Below are 20,574 nucleotides of genomic sequence, written 5' to 3' on the forward strand. Positions count from 1 at the left end.
CAGACAGACAAGACTAGATTCCTTTAAATTAATTCAGCTCAACATCTTCTGGTTAAACCTTGAACTCTCACATACTTGTAAGAAGAAATATAGTAGAAGAAAAGGAGACAGAAGGAAGGATAAAAATTCAGAGATACCTCATGATCTGTTGCATACAGCTATTGGGATACATATTGGGATAAAATTAAGTCAAACACTTGATCTCCTGTGATCTCTTTGTCTACCTCCCACTTTGAATTTTGAATATCTTGTAATCATAGATATTGCTTTTCACAAAGACCCCAAAATCACTTCTCTAGTGGGTGTCAGGGAGTCCCTATATAGTCTTATATTTAACCTTGATAAGATGACCTAAAAAGTAACCTAAACAATGAAATTAGGAGATGTGCTATTGGCTCTGGTTTCTTTTCTCATAATCTTATTTCTAGTATGGTTGTTCATGGTATTAAATCGAGTCAAAAGATCGACGACTGAGTCAGAAACTTATGTCTGGCTTGTGATTGGCCTTATGGGGAGCAAATTGTTTAACCTCCTCAAGCTCTAATTTCCTCATCAATATTATTATGACACATGACACTTGCTCTAGTACCTTGCTGGGTGATGTTTTTTAATTGGGGTATAGTTGCTTTATAATATTGTGTTAGTTTCTGTCATACAATGAAGTGAATCAGTTATATGTATACATATATCCTCTCCTTTTTGGACCTCCATCCCACCCCACCCCCTGTCCCATACCATTATTAATTTCATACATTTTTGAATTAAGAGAAATGTGGGTTTTATATATATGGGGGGGAGATTATAATAAAAAGGTTTGGTCAACCAAATATGGTTCAGCTTTATATTGAGATTGTTACCACTCAAAAGAACTCATTTTTATCCATTTTTTAAAAGTAGAAATATTCTGCATTTATGCTGGTTAAATTCTAATATTCTTTAATCTTTTATTTCCTTGCAAGATAATAGTTGGAGAAACTGCTGTGTTTTGCCTACAACTGGCCACAAGGGATTTTGAAAACCAGGAGAAAACTATTTTAACTGGAGACTGTTGCTATATAAATCCACTGGTGAGGAGAACTGTACGATTTCTTGGTATGTGTTCACTGAATTGTTTTTATTGTTTCTGAAATAATGTTTATGTATAAGCTAACCTTTAAAATGACCAGCATTTTAACTGTTTGAAAATATTAGGTTATATTTTCTTTGAAATGTGTCTATTTGGTTTTAAAATAAACACTTCATATTATTTTCTCTCCTGTTCTGCAAAACTCCACTTCATGGTGTCATTTCCACATTATCTTAAGGGAAAAAAAATCCCACCACACTTGGATATTTAATATTCTGAAAGAAATTAAAAATTATGTAAATAAAAGAAATGGTTTAGTGTTTGTTAAATTTCAGAAACAATGCTTAGGTAGAAATGATGATCTAGGTTGATTACTGAATGTCACAAAAGACAAAAAGAATAGCTGGACAAATAAATGCCGTATTTGTTAATTATAATAAGTATCACTCCATGAACTACTTTTCAATTGTTGCTTTTTTTTTTTGTAATACCAACAAAATTGTATTGGTGATTTTATTAAGGGACAAGATTTAATGATACTTTAAATCTCAGATTCTAGCACTAACACATATGAATATGAATTACTGAAAATCATCTCAATCCAATAGACATTTGGCCAAGGCAAGTTTTTAACTGAACAATTAAACTTAATATAGATTATTCTTTCCTGGCTTTATCAAATAATAAAAAATACAACTGTATATATTAAACAACATTTAGGATAAATTCTTATTAGTATTAAGATTAAGGATACTATAACCCTTCGATGTTTTTCTCATATTGATGGGATCAAAATGACAACTGTGGAGATACTGTGTTTCAGTTCAGTTCAGTTCAGTCGCTCAGTCGTGTCCGACCCTACGCGACCCCATGAATCACAGCATGCCAGGCCTCCCTGTCCATCACCAACTCCCGGAGTTTACCCACACTCATGTCCATTGAGTCAGTGATGCCATCCAGCCATCTCATTCTCTGTCATCCCCTTCTCCTGCCCCCAATCCCTCCCAGCATCAAGGTCTTTTCCGATGAGTCAACTCTTCCCATGAGGTGGCCAAAGTACTGGAGTTTCAGCTTTAGCATCATTCCTTCCAAAGAAATCCCAGGGCTGATCTCCTTCAGAATGGACTGGTTGGATCTCTTTGCAGTCCGAGGGACTCTCAAGAGTCTTCTCCAACACCACAGTTCAAAAGCATCAGTTCTTCGGCGCTCAGCTTTCTGCACAGTCCAACTCTCACATCCATACATGACCACTGGAAAAACCATAGCCTTGACTAGACGGACCTTTGTTGGCAAATGTCTCTGCTTTTTAATATGCTATCTAAGTTGGTCATAACTTTCCTTCCAAGGAGTAAGCGTCTTTTAATTTCATGGCTGCAATCACCATCTGCAGTGATTTTGGAGCCCCAAAAAAATAAAGTCTGACACTGTTTCCACTGTTTCCCCATCTATTTCCCATGAAGTGATGGGACCAGATGCCATGATCTTAGTTTTGTGAACACTGTGCTTAGATCACCTAATCTATATAAAAGCCCATTAAAGACTAATCAGATGTCATCATGACTTTAAAGCTCTCTGGAGATGAAAGGTCTTCATATCTAAGAGTGTTCTTTTTATTGCCATCCACTTATATATCCCCATAGCTCTCATTTATACTGTTGAAAGGATAACTTTTACATAAAACTTAGAAATTATATTTGTCACATGCATCAATACTGTATTCTTGACTCATTTAATCTTTGCATGAGAATCATTTAATAACAAAAAAAGCAATAATATACTCAGAACTGAAATGTTTTTGATGAAACTGAACCTTCCTAAATTCTGTTAAATTATATTATGCCTACTTAAGTAAAATTTTTTTTATTCATTTGCACCCATATTTCTAAAGAATATGCAGGCATACCTCCTAAGATATTTGAGCTCAGTTCTAGACCACTACAGTAAAGTGAATATCACAATCAAGTGAGTCACATGACTTTTTTGGTTTCCCAGTGCATATAGAAGTTATATTTATACTATATTTTAGTCTATTGAAAAAATACATACTTTAAGTAAAAATAATTTTAAAAATAAAAATGGCTAAAAAATGCTAATCATCATTGGAACCTTTAATGAGTTGTAATCTTTTTGCTGGTGGAGAGTCTTGCCTCAGCTGATCATATTGGTAGAATCTGAAGATTGGGGTGGCTGTGGTAATTTCTTAAAATAGGATAATAACAAAGTTAGCCATAGTGATTGACTCTTCCTTTCTCTAGTGATTTCTTTGTATCATGCAATGCTCCTTGATAGCATTTTACCCATGATAGAACTTATTTTGAAGTTATAGTCAGTTCTCTCAAGCCCTGCTGCTGCTTTATGTAGTATTTCAAATCCTTTGTTGTCATTTCAACAATCTCCACAGCATCTTCCCTAGGAGTAGATTCCAATCTCAAGAAACCACTTTCTTTGCTCATCTGTGAGAAGCAAATCCTCACCCATTCATGTTTTATCATGAGATTGCAGTGATTCTGTCAAATCTTCAGGCTCCACTTCTAATTCTTTTGTTATTTCCACCACATCTGCAGTTACTTCCTCCACTTAGTTCTTGAACCCCTCAAAATCATCCATGAGGGTTGAAGTCAATTTCTTTCAAACTCCTATTAATATTAATATTTTTTTAATTTTACTTAATTTTTAAACTTTACATAATTGTATTAGTTTTGCCAAATATCAAAATGAATCCACCACACGTATACATGTGTTCCCCATCCTGAACCCTCCTCCCTCCTCCCTCCCCATACCATCCCTCTGGGTCGTCCCAGTGCACTAGCCCCAAGCGTCCAGTATCCTGCATCGAACCTGGACTGGCATCTCGTTTCTTACATGATATTTTACATGTTTCAATGCCATTCTCCCAAATCTCCCCACCCTCTCCCTCTCCTACAGAGTCCATAAGACTGTTCTATACATCACTGTCTCTTTTGCTGTCTCGTTCACAGGGTTAATGTTAATATTTTAACCTCTGCCTATGAATCATGAATGTTCTTAATGGTATCTAGAATAGTGAGTCCTTTCCAGAAGATTTTAAATTCCCTTTGACCAGAACCATCAGTGGAATCCCTATCCATGGCAGCTACAAATTTATGAAATGTACTTCTTAAATAATAATGTTACTGAGACCAAGCTCACTCTGCTCACTGTACAACACGCCAATTAACCAAGAAACCAGTGTTGAGGCAAGGAATAGGACTTTATTTGGAAAGCTGGCTGACCAAAAAGATGGCAGACTAATATCTCAAAATGACCATCTTATTGGAGTCTGGGTGCCAACGTCTTTTATAGAACAGAGAGGGAAAGGAGGTGAGGAAGTAAAGTAAAAAGGTATTTATCTTGCAAAATAGGGGATATGTTAATTTCTTCTCCTGTGCAGCCATTTACAGGTGGACTGGGTCAGACTGTCTCTAATAAAGGCAGAGGGGTAGGGTTCCTGGAGACAGATCATTATGTGTGATATATTTAAAAAAAAAAAAAACAATGAAAAGTGAAGATTAAAATCAAAGAAACAGATCCAACATGGAATCAGAATTGGCTCTTCCCTGCAACAGTAAGACTTGAAAATCAAAAGTCCTCCTTGATCCATGACCTGCAGAATGAATGTTGTGTTGGCAGGCATGAAAACAAGATTAATCTCATTGTACATCGCCATCATCAGAGCTCTTGGGTGACCAGGTGCATTGTTAGTGAGCAGTAATAACTTGAATATTTTTTCTAAGCAGCGGGTTTTAACAATGGGCCTAAAATATTTAGTAAACCATGTTACTAAATAGATAATCTGTTGTCCAAACTTCATGGTTCCATTTATAGAGCACAGGCAGAGTATATTTAGCATAACTCTTTAGGGCCCTAGACTTTTCAGAGTAGTAGGTGAGCATTGGTTTCACCTTAAATTCACCAGCTGCATTAGCTCCGAAGAAGAGAGTCAACCTGTCTTTTGAAGCTGTAAAGCCGGGCATTTTCTTCTTTCTAGATCTGAAAGTGCTTGGTGGCATCTTCTTCCAATAGAAGGCTGTTTTATCTACATTGAAAATCTGTACTTTAATGTAGATACCTTCATTAATGATCTTGGCTAGGTCATCTGAATAACACTGCAGCTTCTGTATCAGCACTTGATGCTTCACCTTGTACTTTCCTGCCATGGAGATGACTTCTTTCCTTAAACCTCATGAATCATCCTCTGCTAGCTTCGATTCACACTTTTTTTCTGCAACTTGCTCACCTCTTTCAGCTTCTGTAGAATTGCAGAGAGTTAGGACCTTGCTGTGGATTAGGCTTTGTCTTAATGGAGTACTGTGGTTGATTGGATCTGTCCAGACCACTACAACTTGCTCCAAATCAGCAGTAAGGCTGTTCCACTTTCTTATCATTTGTGTGTTCACTGGCGTAGCACTTTTAATTTCCTTAAAGAGCTTTTTCTTTGCATTCATGACTTGGCTAAATGTCACAAGAGACCTAGCCTTCAGCCTGTCTCAGCTTTCGACATGCCTTTCTCATGGAGCTTCATCCTTTCTAGCTTTTGATTAAGGGTGAGATGTGTGACTGTTCCTTTCACTTGTATATTTGGAGGCTATTGTAGGATTTTTAATTGGCATAGTTTCAATAATATTGTGTCTTACAGAGTAGGGAGGCTGGAGGAGAGGGAGAGAAATATAGGGGAATGAGTAGTTGGTAAAGCAGTCAGAACACACACATTTATCAAGTTCGCTGCCTTATATGGGTACAGTATGTCTTGCACCCAAAGAACGACCATAGATTACCAATAACAAATAAATCATAATGAAAAACTTGAAATATTGGGAGAATTGCTAAAATGTGACAGAGACACGCAGAGTGAGCCAATGTTATTGGAAAAATAGCGCCAGTAGATTTGCTCAACACAGGGTTGCCACAAACCTCCCATTTGTAAAAAAAAAAAAAAAAAAGTATTATTCATGAAGTCCAATAAAGTGAAGTTCAATAAAACAAGCTCTGCCTGAATGGCATAAAGTATGCGTTTAAGCCTGTGCGTGTTTCTTACTTATGTGATTTAAAAGATATTTAGAAGTACTTGATTTGTTTCTTGTTTCCTTGTTTATCATGATTTGGATGTTTCTAGTTTACTATAATAAAAGGGAAGCTTGTAAGAAAAGCATTACTATAGACTAGGACATCACTCTTTTTTAGTGACTTTATTCTGGAGGTCACACTCCAGTGTATCTGGAGGATACACTCATGGGATCTCACTTACATAAGTATCTTTGTAGACAACTTCAATATTGGACTTGGGCCTGATGCACTATTTTAATTCTGAAGCACATCTGGGAGCTTTATAAATATCAAGAGACATTTCCATATCCTTATCAAATATTCCTCTCTAGACAGGAAAACTTATTATACCTGATAAAAGAATGGTTTAGTTAAATAAAATGAGTACATCTTAGCCTAGATTTCAAGAGAAGAGAGATGAACGCTTGCCATTTAGGTTCCCATGCTAGGCCATGAGATTTGCAAGGTGAGGGTATATACAATGACATTTTATTGAGCTTCATTCTCTTCTTTTTCTCTGCCTCTGCCAAATTTCTGATTTTAATAACATTTACTTGTATGACTCATGGAATGCTGGTAAGATGGAAAGAAAGCTCTTCCTTGTAAATGTTTTCAATAAGGAACTAAGGTCTTTGTTTCATTGTGGTTTATATACACATGGAGCTTTGCTGTGTGCGGATTTGGGTGTTAGAACCTTTTATAATCTTATATAATACTTTGAAAATGAAAAGATAGTCATGTATCTAATCCTGGAAAAATATTTTTTCCTGCTGATTTGCAACACAACAGTCAATAATTATGTAAAGCCTTAGGAAACAAACAATCCAGAAATACATGACAAAGAAAAAAAGCATCTAATTATCATAATAGAATTATATGCCTTTTTAATGAACCAGCTGTTTGGGAAGTAGTATTTTGGTATAGTTTTAAAATGTCCTTGATGGATTTTATTATCAAAAATTATAAAAGAATGGATTTCTTTACATTAATACCACATCCTTGTAGATTATAGCTGGAAGTTTGACAATGATGCCGAATAATCTGTTTTGCCTTTCTTACCTAAATAGATAAGTTTTGGCATTAGTGGCCAATTATATTGAATTTAGAAAACAGTTTTTGTTTTTGAGTAAATTGACATATTCCTTACGAAAGGGGGGAAATTTATGTACTTAATTTTTTATGTTCAGGTAAACAAAGCAAGTAAATTTTAATATTGTGAAGATAATTTAAAAATTATAATCTAATTGCTTTATTATTTACTAAATTGTCCCAAACTTGAGAAATTGAAACTCAGTACATAAAAGATAAGCTGGGACTTCGCAGTTACATGATTTTTTAAAACTGATAGCCTAGGATTTTGCTAATTGGCACCTCCAGCTGAGTTAATATTAGTTAGAATGGGCTTAAGAGGTATAATTAAAAGGAGATGACTGCTCTGTATTATGTTAGTAAGATATTCAGAAATAGGGAAAAAATAGATTGCTAACATTAGTAGAAGGTGATAGACTGAACCCTCTCAAGGGAAACACATCTCCATTTAAAAAATCACGTTACCCAAACACAGTCTTAGAATATATTTTCTTCTTTTATCTTATGTCTTATAAACCTGCCATGCATAAAAATGTAGCCAGTGGCAGACAACTCAATATGTTAAATAATTTAACACTCCCACTACTTCAGAAAGCAAAGGGGGAAGCTGGAGGGAGTGAAATGGAAGGAACCATATGTATGGACGTGTATGAACTATTCTATAGTTTCTAAAATATTTCCATGTTGGTTTATTGTAAACTGAACCACAACAAACCAAAGGGTTTAAAATGGTGTGTTTTTCTTCCTCAGGAATTTATACATTTGGACTGTTTGCAACAGATATCTTTGTAAATGCTGGACAAGTTGTCACAGGAAACCTGGCTCCCCATTTTCTTGCCCTGTGTAAACCCAACTACACGGCACTTGGGTGTCAGCAATATACGCAGTTCATCAGTGGGGAAGAAGCCTGCACAGGCAACCCAGATCTCATCATGAGAGCAAGGAAGACTTTTCCATCCAAAGAAGCGGCTCTCAGTGTCTATGCAGCTATGTATCTGACAGTAAGTAAGGATTAGAAGCCATTCTTAATTTGTCTTTCTGATAATTCTCCCAAAGTAGAAATTATTTCTCCCTGCCATAATGGAAGTCACATTAACAGTTTTCTGCAGGCCATTTAATTTATCTTTAATAATAGCTGTTGGTACTGTGACTAAAATTAAGTCAGTTGACTCTCATGAGATTATGTGTGGGTAGTTGGTTGTATTAAAAAATATAGCCATTAGCGTTTCCATTTGAGAATATGTTTGTCTTTATATTAAATAGGGCTTAATGGAAACAAATTTGTCCTATGCAGTTCTTATAAACTTATAATAGTGCAATTAAGAGAACTACCGAGGCCTCTTTGCCGCCTACTCAACTTCCAGTGTTCTCTGGTGAAGGTAGGGAAAGACACACTCTTTTTCTAGAAAGTTCTTTTTTATTGGTAACTCTATCATCTTAGTATCTCAACCACTGTTTTAGTATTTTGTTATAGAACTAACCAAAATGCCCTTAAAAATGATACTCATTTTATTTATTCTTGAGTATTTGCCGTCATTCTAGTGGTAAGAGCCAGACCGTAAGTGCAGCTGTCTTAGGACGTCTAGGTGGAAGGAAGTGGTCACCACTGAGTGCATTAATGGTGGGCAGGAGTAGGAAGAAGAGCAGCCTTGGCAGGCAGCTCTTGTCCCCAGTGTTTGTATCCATCATTCTTACTCTCTATCACCAGAGGCTGCCTTGAAGCTATAAAGTTGCACTCCAAAAGTGTTCTTTGAAGACTTTTTCTTAGCTCCAGTAAGAAGTGCAGAACATTTTTCCTTTTGGAGTTCTCCTAGTAAATGGTGCCAGTAACTACTTCTGATTTCAGCTCATTGACAAGAGATCTCAGGGCCAATGTCAAGCCAAATTTAAGTAATTTCTAATTGCTTGGAAAAACTCAGAATTGTTTTTCCCCTCGAAGAGCTATTCATTTATGGAAATGTTTCTAATGTTCCTAATGTAAGCTTGTACGTTTATCTCTAAAAGAGAGAATATTTCCTGTGACACCTCTGCTTGATATTGGAAATAAAGATTTCTAGATAAAAGACAATTTAAGAGTGGAGAACTATAGCATCCTATATAATACTCACAATGGCCGAGTCATTTTGGAGGTCATAAGGGTGTGCGTTTTAACATTTTTAAAATGTTTAAGCCAAGTTAATTCTACCATTCACTTCTTGGACTTTAAAAGAAATCCCATCAGGAAAATTTGTATAGCATTAAGGACCAAATATCATTCTATCCATTTTCTCTTCTGTACAATTTTCCAGTTACAACTCTTTTCTTACCCTCATACTGCTTCCAACACTGTTCCTCTAATTGCCCCTGATTTCTTTAGCGCATTAGTTTTGCTGTCTGCTACACATTTAAGGTACTTCTAGACTTGATATAAAATCTTCTAATCCATGTGTGTTCTTTCTTAGTCACTAAATTGCTTGACTCTTTGTTCCAACTCCTCTAGAAGGTGGAGCAGTTAGCCTTAATATGAAGATTTAAAACTTGTGTGAATCAAGAACAGTAAAATATTTTTCTTTCCTTGTCATTACATCTAAATCTTATGTTTGTATTTGTATCTGGGTATTAATTGTAAAGATCTTCCCTGGTGGTTCAGATGGTAAAGAATCTACCTGTAGTGCAAGAGACCTGGGTTTGATCCTTGGGTTGGGAAGATCCCTCGGAGAAGGAAATGGTAACCCCACTCCAGTATTCTTGCCTGGGAAATCCCATGGACAGATGAACCTGGCAGGTTATACAGTTCATGGGGTCGCAAAGAGTCAGACACAACTAAGCAACTAACACACATTAATTGTAAACACATCTTGTGTATAGATATGTGACCAAGCCAGTGACTTGAGACAAATTCTGGAATACTCTCAGACACCAAATACTGATACATAATTATCTTAGCACTAATATAGACTTCGTTGTGTAATCAGGGTATGCCAGTGGTAGTGAGTGTGTTAGTGTAGTGAAACACCTGGTGTTTTTATTCTGCCAAAATGGTGTGTCTGCTGGCATTTGTTTAGCAACTTCTTATCTGTTTGTTTGTTTTACCAAGTTACTTAAAGGCACTTATTTAAGCTATGTCTGAATTATAAGTCACACTTCTCTAGACTTGGGGCTTCCCAGGTTGGCACAGTGGTAAAGAATCCACCTGCCAGTACAGGAGACACCAGAAATAAGGTTCAATCCCTGGGTTGGGAAGATCCCATGAGGAGTAATGGCAACCCACACCAACATTCCTGCCTGAAAAGTCCTATGGACAGAGGAGCCTTGCAGGCTACAGGCCATGGGGTCTCAAAGAGTCAGACACAACGAAGTGACTGAGCACACACGCACACGCTGTTCTAGTCTGTAGTAAACACTTGGAGATGTTTTAACAATAATGATTATTGTTATTAGCAAACATTTATTGAGCATGTAGTATATGCCAGGCACTAGTGCTTTACTTTTATTTATTGAATATTTTACTAGTTCTTATTTATTTTAAAATTTCTTTATTATTTTTATTATTGTGTAATAGTTGATTATTTATTACTGAAGAAGGGAATGGCAACCCACTCCAATATTCTTGCCTGAAGAATCCCATGGACAGAGGAGCCTGGTGGGCTACAGTCCATGGGGTCGCACAGAGTTGGACACGGCTGAAGCGACTAAGCAGCAGCAACAGCCCTAATGTGTGTGTGGTTAGCTGAATTCCCTCCTGGTCCTACATAACCTCTGCATCCATAAAAGTTAAAACCAGAGGTTCAGGTGGTAGATATGTTTAGAGAAAAAAAAATGTAATAACAATCTAGCACTCAGAAATCTATCATTAAACAGCGGTTCAGACTAAGAATCAGGATTCCTGCTTGTAATTACATTGAAAGGTACCGCTGTCTTTTTAACAATAGATTCTGTTCTCTGCTAGCTGCTTTTCTCTCTTTTCCACCACCCCTTTGTGTGTGTGAGCGTGGGTGGCTGCTATGGCAACCCTGAATCTAACTCCTCCTGCAAATGGAGGCAGTACAGTCAGGGTTTGCTGTTATATTTGAACCTATACACATGCATATATTTTCTCCAGCTTCACTGGAGACACCTTGGGAAAACTTTATAATAAAAATGTTGGGGTTTTCAACAGGAAATGCTTGCCAGAATTTTTACATGTAGATGAATAGGAGAAAACAGCCATATTTTTAATATTCTCTGTGGAAACAGGCTTATTGCTGTATTAAGGCAGAGATATATTTGTTTAGTGTGGTGAAAGTGTTATAAACATATATAAACACATAAATAAAAATAAATGAGCCCTATTAGGAAGTATGCAAATAAGAATTGAAGAACATTTTCCTGATGCTTCTCTTTGTGGATTAGTAAATAAAATGAAGGAACTCTCCCTTAGCATCTGACTTTAATTAAGGCTGTGGGGATAATTTGATCACTGAGTTGTTATCTTTTGCTTTTCTGAGAACTTTCAGGGAAGAAAATCCTATGCCTATTTTTGCAAATGCTGTCAGTTTCCCAGGAAAAACTTCTGGAGGTTATTTAACCTTCAACCATTAAATTTATAATTCAGTGTTGAGTTGCACTAGAATAATATTTAAATTAAGCTTTGTGGCATTTCTTTTCATATAAAATGGATACAACTTTTTTCAGTTAAAATCAAATGAACTCCAGAATTGGAATGAGACATAATGTTTAATGACTTTCCAGTTAACCTCATAAACCATTGAAACAAAAAGTCATGGAATGGTCTCTCTAGATCACTTCCAATTCTGACCTCAGGTTTTATGAAAATATTTTTTTTTTAAAGGGAAGGGTCAACTATATTTATTAGTCTTTTTGCATTATCTGTTGCTGCTTAACAAACCACCCTAAACCTCCTCCAGAATTTAGGGAAGCATGCCCATTTTTGAAACAGTTGACTCCATGAGACTGTCTAGGTGGGGACAGTGTTTGGAGAAAGGATTGGGGAAGGTAAAAAGAAAATCTCTGAACTGTCTTCACAAATTTGTCTTCACCGGCTGGTAAGACCTGGCTGACATCAGAAAGCCCTTCCTGTAAATCGTCCCCACTCAGGAGTAATTTAACACTGAAATGTATAAGGTCCCTGAGCTCCAGATTTCAAATGAGCAAAATTGTGTCTGGTAGACAATACATCAAACAGTATTTATTGAGCATCTACTCATAATGTGGCTGCTATGCTATCACTTGACCACTGGTGCCACACTGATATTAGTCTTTTGACATTTCTGTTGTGAGCCTTCAGCTATGTGTTAATTGGTATTAGGCAGGGGAAGGAACTAAAGATATCTGCCAAGTAGCCATTGGGTTCCAGTATTTTCACCACCATAGACCCTTTTATGGTTTACCTTTTTCCTCCCAGCTACCACTCCTCCATGAACTCCATGTTTTCAAATGTTCTGTTTAACATAGTAACACTTTCCCATCCCAACTTAAGCCCAGATATTAAACAATGGTCCATAATAATAAAAATGTAACATGCTGTTTGAAACTGCACGATGCAGTTATTAAACTTGCATACATACAATTATTAAATAGCAAACAGTGAATGATTGAAGACACATGGGTACTCTGCCTCTTCACCATAATTTTACCTGCCTTCTGTAGGTGATACTTATATCTGGGTATTCTGTGATTGACTGGTGGATTTATAGTGGCGTCTGGTTCTCTGGTTAAATCTCAAATATTCCTGTGTATTCCACGTATCAGAACCACTCAGCAGCATGAGATCACCAATGTTGCCAAATGACTTAGTATAGTTCCAGCCAAAAGCAAAGAGTACTGGCATTTCAGTTAGTGCGTGTGGGCTTATTATGGGTAAATATACTTTTCTATTAAGCTCTTTGAAATATTGAAAAATACATCATAGAATTTCATTGATATGTCTGGAGTTTCTTAGGTGTTAGCAAACTCCAGTTTGAGGATTGCTGGCAGCCTTTGGATATTCTAATTAGGAAAATAGGACTTACTATCGTTGGGCAATATAAGATAGCCAGGGCTCCATTATGACTTCTGTAGTCCCTAGCACTTGGATATGTGCCTTCATGGGCCACTGCTGCCATTAAAAAGTATGTTCATGCATGCTACATAGCTTCAGTCATGTCTCACTCTTTGTGACCCTGTGGACTGTAGCCTGCCAGGCTCCTCTGTCCATGGGATTTTCCAGGCAAGAATACTGGAGTGGGTTGCCATTTCCTCCTCAAGGGTATCTTCATGACCCAGGGATCAAACTGGCGTCTTATTATGTTTCCTGCGTTGGTAGGCAAGTTCTTTACCACTAGCACCACCTGGGAACCCCCTAAAATATATATATATATATATATATATATATATATATATATGTGGGCTTCCCTGGTGGATCAGCCATGAAAAATCAGCTTGCCAATGCTGGAGACATGGGTTCGATCCCTGGGTCAAGAAGATCCCCTGGAGAAGGAATCGGCAACCCACTCCAATATTCCTACCTGGAAAATTCCATGGACAGTGAAGCCTAATGGACTACAGTCCATGGGGTTACAAAAGACTGAGATATAACTAGCAACTAAATAGCAACAACAGCATGTGTATGTGTTATGACTTCATTGCTATAAAAACAAATTTATAAATAATATATGTTGAATATTTTATTTATTGTTCACTTTTTCCTTCTGGTGTTAATATTAAGACAATTTCATAGGTCCCTACAAGTATCATTGTGCCTACTGGATAAGTTTTTCTTGTGGATGGTACACACATAGTACAGTTCTGAGTGAAATATGATTGTTAATATACCTGGTAATGACAGTGGGAGCCTCTGAGTCAGATGATATGAAATATATAGATTGGAGCAGCCGGGGGATCCTTCAGCACTTTCTCTGAGAGTCCAAGAGGGAAGAGGTCACTATTGGCAAGCACCGTGGGGAGTGCTTCAGAAGTAAGTGGTACTTGGGATGCATCTTGAAGATGAATATGATTTGAATAGGTAAAGAAGAGTCATTCCAGGTAAGGGGACAGGGAGAGCAAAGGCCAGGAGCAAAAACAGCAGATACATTTTGGAGGGACTGAGAGAGGGTACCTCTCATAAGGAGTATATGGTGGGGGTGGGATTGTGGGGTTTAAGAATTAGCAAGGGTAAATAAATCAGAAAGACCTTGTAAACCAACCTGAGACTTCATGCTCGAGTTAATAAGCAAATAAATGCCATACAGAAGCAGTTCTTTAGAATGATTCTATTTATTCCAATTCCTGTAAATATATATTGAATATGTAGAATGCATCAAGCCTGTACATACTGATGTAAACTCCTCCTGAAGTTTAAAATGGTTTAATAGAGAGTAAAGTGAAAGTCGCTCAGCCGTGTCTGACTCTTTGCAACCCCATGGACTATCAGATCAGATCAGATCAGTCACTCAGTCGTGTCCGACTCTCTGCGACCCCATGAATTGCAGCACGCCAGGCCTCCCTGTCCATCACCAACTCCCGGAGTTCACTCAGACTCATGTCCATCGAGTCAGTGATGCCATCCAGCCATCTCATCCTCTGTCATCCCCTTCTCCTCTTGCCCCCAATCCCTCCCACTATCAGAGGCTTTTCCAATGAGTCAACTCTTCCCATGAGGTGGCCAAAGTACTGGAGTTTCAGCTTCAGCATCATTCCTTCCAAAGAAATCCCAGGGCTGATCTCCTTCAGAATGGACTGGTTGGATCTCCTTGCAGTCCAAAGGACTCTCAAGAGTCTTCTCCAACACCACAGTTCAAAAGCATCACTATAAGATAAGATAAGTTACTTCAGTCGTTTCTGACTCTGTGCAACCCCATAGACGGCAGCCCACCAGGCTCCTCCGTACCTGGGATTCTCCAGGCAAGAACCCTGGAGTGGGTTGCCATTTCCTTCTCCAATGCATGAAAGTGAAAAGTGCAAGTGAAATTGCTCAGTCGTGTCCGACTCTTAGCGACCCCATGGACTGCAGCCTACCAGGCTCCTCCATCCATGGGATTTTCCAGGCAAGAGTACTGGAATGGGGTGCCATTGCCTTCTCCGTCCATGGACTATACAGTCCATGTAATTCTCCAGGGCAGAATACTGGAGTGGGTAGCCTTTCCCTTCTCCAGGAGATCTTCCTGACCCAGAGGTTGAACCCAGGTCTACCATATTGCAGTTGGATTCTTGACCAGCTGAGCCACAAGGAAAGCCCAAGAATACTAGAGTGGGTAGCCTACCCCTTCTGCAGTGGATCTTCCTGACCCAGGAATCAAACCAGGGTCTCCTGCATTGCAGGCAGATTCTTTACATCAACAGTAAAGAGGGAATTACAAAGAAAAGAAACTAAAAGTGAAGGGACGATTTTAAGAAGATGGTCAGTCTCAGACTTGAAATGATAACCATTTGAATTCAGTTGATTTCCTTAAGACTGAAAGCCCTAGTGCTGATGAGACCAGAGTCAAGTGATATGAAGTGTATGGATCTGAGCAGCTGTGGGACCCCTGTTTTCTCTGAGAGCACAGGAATAGGAAAATCAGATGTAGACCCAGAGCCAGTGCTCTGAGGTACACCTCAGGATTTATACACCATCACCAGCTTACTTGGGCTTCTCTGGTGGCTCAGGACAGTAAAGAATATGTGTGCAATGCAGGAGACCCTGGTTCGATCCCTGGGTCAGAAAGATCCCCTGGAGAATTCTCATGAATGACTATCCACTCCAGTATTCTTGCCGGAAGAATTCCATGGACAGAGGAGCCTGGCAGGCTACAGTCCATAGATTTGCAGAGAGTCAGACACTTCTGAGCGAGTTAACACTTTCACACTTTCACCAGCTTACTTAGATGCTACGGCTAAACGGAGCCAAGCTTTCATTTATTGAAAAGTAACAGTCTAGCACCATACCAAGAACTCTCTATGCCTTAATCTTCATAATGGCTGGAATGAAATTTGGGTATCTTCATTTTACCGGTAAGAAAACTAAGGATGCACGCATGTGTGCATGTGTGGTCATTTCAGTCGTGTCTGTCTCTTACGCAGAAGCTAGCTAACCTGCCCAAGGTTATTCAGCTAGTTATTTGTTAGAGCCAGGACTGTGACCCAGGGTGGTGTGACGCCAGAGCCAGCATTAGGTTTCTTATGTCACACGACCTCCTGAGGTGTGCCCAGTGAACAGAAGGCAGCTGCATTTTATCTCCCAGTGCCTTACACAAAGTCGATGAAGGAAACTAGTTCATTGATTTTCACTGAAATGTTGCACAATATGAATTAGGAAGGTTGTCAAAAAAGTATGCATTCCATAAGTTCCTGTTTTGTGTCCTATTTTCCAGGCAGCCAAGTAGCTCAAACACTAAAAGTAATATGAATGATCATTATTATTGGACTTTAATTGTACTTTGATTTTAAGTAAATGCATATTTTATTCTTATGAACCTTAATTTTGAGTATCTTATGTCCTGCATAGTGTTTTCAGATGGTACAGAACTTTAATGGCTTTAAAAATGACAACTGGCTGTGCTCTCAGACCTAGTAAATCCACTGTGAGCCAGAGTCTGGTCTGGATTCATTTATTATGTAGTCCTCACATGACCCTACTTTACCCTGAGGCCATGATGATGTTAATTCATGTATTCATAAGTGCGGGTGTTTCCTCAAGTGTCTTATCAAGGCTCCAGTGCATTAACCACCTCTCGTTTATCTTACCTGATCAGAAGATGTCTTGGATGTAAAGGCTCAACATGGCTTTTAGTAAGATGTCCAAATGTCCATCTCACTTCAGACTATGATGTGGCAGTGAGCCAGAGAGTTAACATAGCACTGACATAAACTGAGATGTGAGGAGCAGTCCTTTCCAAGTGAAAGTGAACCGATGACATCTTCTTGCATGAGATAGAAAAGAACACACTTGACAAATCAGTGGTTACCTCTACCTGGTTGAAGATTCAGTAGTCTATAGTCATTCTCCAGGATCTGCCTAGACTGGTAAATTAAATGGACACATGAGGAGACCTGCAACCCCCGCATTCTTGAGATCTGAAGTGGTGGCATTAAATCTTTACCATTCCCTTTCCTAATGCAACATGATTTTTCATTTCTATCCTGGCAGGAGTGGGAGAATACTGTTTCCATAAGCTTCCAATTGAATTCCCCCAGTACTCCACCTCCCTAGGGGAAAATGACCACTGGCTGTGCTCTCAGACCTAGTAAATCCACTGTGAGCCAGAGTCTGGTCTGGATTCATTTATTATGTAGTCCTCACATGACCCTACTTTGCCCTGAGGCCATGATGATGTTAATTCAGGTATCCAGGTAACAATGTCCACTAAGATCCTATGTCCAATAGTCCTCAAAATATCTGGATGTTCTCTTTTCCCCAGTGTATAGTCACTTGAATGAATGGTCACTGGTCCTTTTGGGGCAGAACTGGGAAAGTCATTACAATATCTATTTTCTGTAGTGTTGCAGATCCTTCCCTCTGGGTCCAAAAGTTGTCTCATTGGCTCTCCATCTGTTTTCCTCCAAGGGAAGGCTATGATCTGTAAGTCATCTCTAAAACTTTCAGATGGTCAAATCCCCTTGGCTGTCACTCAGGCCTCTGCATTATTATAATAATTGAGACACTCCCTCCCACCCCACTGCTGCTTCTGATGGTTAAGCTCCATAACTGGCTTCTGTTTCTTCAGGCTCGCCTTCATCCACATGGGTATAGGGGGACTCAGCTCTGTGATGGGCTCTTCTACCATCAGTCCTGGCTGTACAGGAGGGGTGCTGCTGGGATTTTGCATTGTGCTGGTGGCCCTCTTGCTCACATTTTCCTGACACCTCAATGAATAGCTCATCACCTAGATCCTCCTATGGTGCACAACCCTCTAGCAAGCCTTTGTGATCATATCAAATGTCCATTCCAGCAGTGCCCATTTCTTTGAGACTTCTCATTCCTTCCTTCACCAACTGCCAGGGCAATTCAGGCATGTCAGGTTTATTAAGAGAAAGCAGTCATTTTCCTCTAGGCTTTTAGGAGCCAGCCCAGCAAGGTGTTTTTACTGTCCTCTGGAGCCTTGTAAGAGTGTTAAATCCTTAGTGCTCAGGGAAAGTATCCCTATGTCAACAAATATTTGCTTATCCTTTTTCTGTTTCATTCTTATTGATAAAGTCCCCGGAAAATCTAGCCCCCTACGTCTGCCCTGCCTCCAGCCTGTGTGTGCTGGCTAATTCTTGCAGCTTCTTAAGTGTGGAGTCTATCTGCTTCTCATCAGGTTCCTCACATCCTGAGCAACTTAGTCCTAGTCATTGGCCTGGCAGTCAGGAGGAGCAGTGGGGGCAGATCATGAGGGAGCCCCCGGTGCATTGGGGGAGAGTGACTTCTTATTTCCCCAGTCATGCATCTTGGCATGGGTAAGCTGAGGGAATACTAGCATTTTGTAGGTAGAGGTGGGCCACATCTGAAGGCTCTAAGGGTTTACAGCAGTCTCGTTAATCAAAATCTTCAGTCATATCCACCCAGATGTCTCTGTCCTTTGTGTTAAGGTCTCAGATTTTTCACACCAGGGTCCTGACCTCGTGTGCATAATAGACCTGTCTTAGCTGAGCACTCAGTCATCTTTGAAGGTCCCCTGACTCTTAGTAAGTCATAAGTTGGTCTTCAGATTTTTCTACCCTCGTATTACAGAATAAACAACCTCTTTCTAAGTTACCAAAGAGGCTCTCCAGCTTACACATTCAGTTTTCGTTTGTTCGTTAATTCCCCTCAGCTTTTCATTTTCTCTCTGTAGGGCACCAGCAAGACTTAATAAGAATCAGCCAATTTTATTATCCCTGAAGGCATTGTTTCCCTGATTCCTCAATTGCTTGAATCATTGACCTGGCTAACATCTTCCTCCCACCTAGAGGGACCAACCACCAGGCTTCAGACTTCCAGTGCTGAAATCAGGGATGTTTGTGTAAACAAGGATGAGTTGCTTAGCCCAGGGGTCCCCAACCTCCAGAATCTAGTGCCTGATGATCCAAGCTGAAGCTAATGTAATAATAATAGAAATAAAGTACACAATAAGTGTAATGTGCTTGAATCATCTTGAAACCATGCCCCCTCCTCCTGGTCCATGGAAAAATTGTTTTCTATGAAACCAGTCCTGGGTGCCAAAATGGTTGGGGACTGATGAGTTAGCCTGTTCCTACCACAGCATTCTTCCAAGCCACTACTGATGACTTTTAGCAATTGCATAGCTACCTGGTGGACTGTCTGTGCCTCACACACCATGTAGGATGAGGCTCTCATTTCCAGCCAGGATATGTTCCCAAATGCATCTTATCTCCTGCTATCTTAGACCAGCCCTGGTACTGACTCCATTAGTCAGGATTCTCCAAGAAGTGAAAGAGATTTATTGGAGGGTTGGAGGGGGGCAATATTTGCAAAAGTTAGAGGAAAGACGCAAGATTGGATAGGGAGAGTCTTAGCCAGTTCTGAGCAGAGGTTGTCCATTAAAAGAGCCCACACTGGGCATAAATGGGCAAGCCTTAGAACCCATGCTATGCTTAGTCATTGACTTGGGGCTGGCCAGGAAGATTGTGGCCTCTGCTCAAACACTATGGTGAATCCAACTGTTTTAAAGGCACAGCCTCTCAGCTCACTGCTCTCTTAACAGCACAATAGCTTGATCTTTGCTGAGAGGAGGTCAGAGGAACTTACCTCTCTGGCTGCCATACAGATTTCATCTAGTTCTAACTTAGAGAGGTTCTCATAAGATAATGCACAGCAAGGGGCTAAGAGTGTGCTGTGTTGTCTTCTGTGATCCTCTCTGTACTAAATGTATTTGCATTTGAAGTGCCACAATGTATAGCAAAAATTATAACTCTGTAATTTCAGTCATCAAACTTCTCCTAAATTGATGGACGTTATAGTTCAAATCCTAAAGGAAATCAGTCCTGAATATTCATTAGAAGGACTGATGTTGAAGCTGAAACTCCAATGCTTTGGCCACCTGATGTGAAGAGCTGACTCATTGGAAAAGACCCTGATGCTGGGAAAAATTGAAGGCAGGAGAAGGGGATGACAGAGGATGAGATGGTTGGATGGCATCACCGACTCAATGGACATGAGTTTGAGTAAACTCCGGGAGTTGGTGATGGACAGGGAGGCCTGGTGTGCTGCAGTCCATGGGGTTGCAAAGAGTCAGACATGACTGAGTGATAAACTGAGCTGATAGTTCAAATCAAGGAGATTCTTGGCACATCTTCCACTGTATTACAAAAGACATTACCTTCTCCTATGAACACAGTCTGCTTTGAGCCTTTTGTTTGTTTATGTCATGGAAAGAAAATTTTGAAAGGAGAACAAAGGACTTCAAATAACAAATAGAAATTCTTCTATAATAGTGTAGAAA

At 39.2% G+C, this 20,574-nt stretch overlaps 1 protein-coding gene and 1 pseudogene across 4 annotated transcripts in view; one reads left to right on the forward strand and one right to left on the reverse strand.

The window, feature by feature from the left end:
* PLPPR5 (phospholipid phosphatase related 5) overlaps positions 1-20,574 on the forward strand; it is a 133,936-nt gene that overhangs the window by 42,623 nt on the left and 70,739 nt on the right. For all 4 annotated transcript variants that reach the window (XM_003585865.6, XM_010803287.4, XM_024990060.2 and 1 more), the window contains exons 2-3: positions 960-1,092; positions 7,967-8,217. In XM_003585865.6, the coding sequence (XP_003585913.1) occupies positions 960-1,092; positions 7,967-8,217 (384 nt within the window). The remainder of the gene's footprint in view (positions 1-959; positions 1,093-7,966; positions 8,218-20,574) is intronic.
* Positions 3,156-5,814, reverse strand: LOC132344806 (tigger transposable element-derived protein 1-like; annotated as a pseudogene).

This window comes from Bos taurus, chromosome 3, assembly GCF_002263795.3.
Source record: "Bos taurus isolate L1 Dominette 01449 registration number 42190680 breed Hereford chromosome 3, ARS-UCD2.0, whole genome shotgun sequence".
NCBI classification, from domain to species: Eukaryota; Metazoa; Chordata; class Mammalia; order Artiodactyla; family Bovidae; genus Bos; species Bos taurus.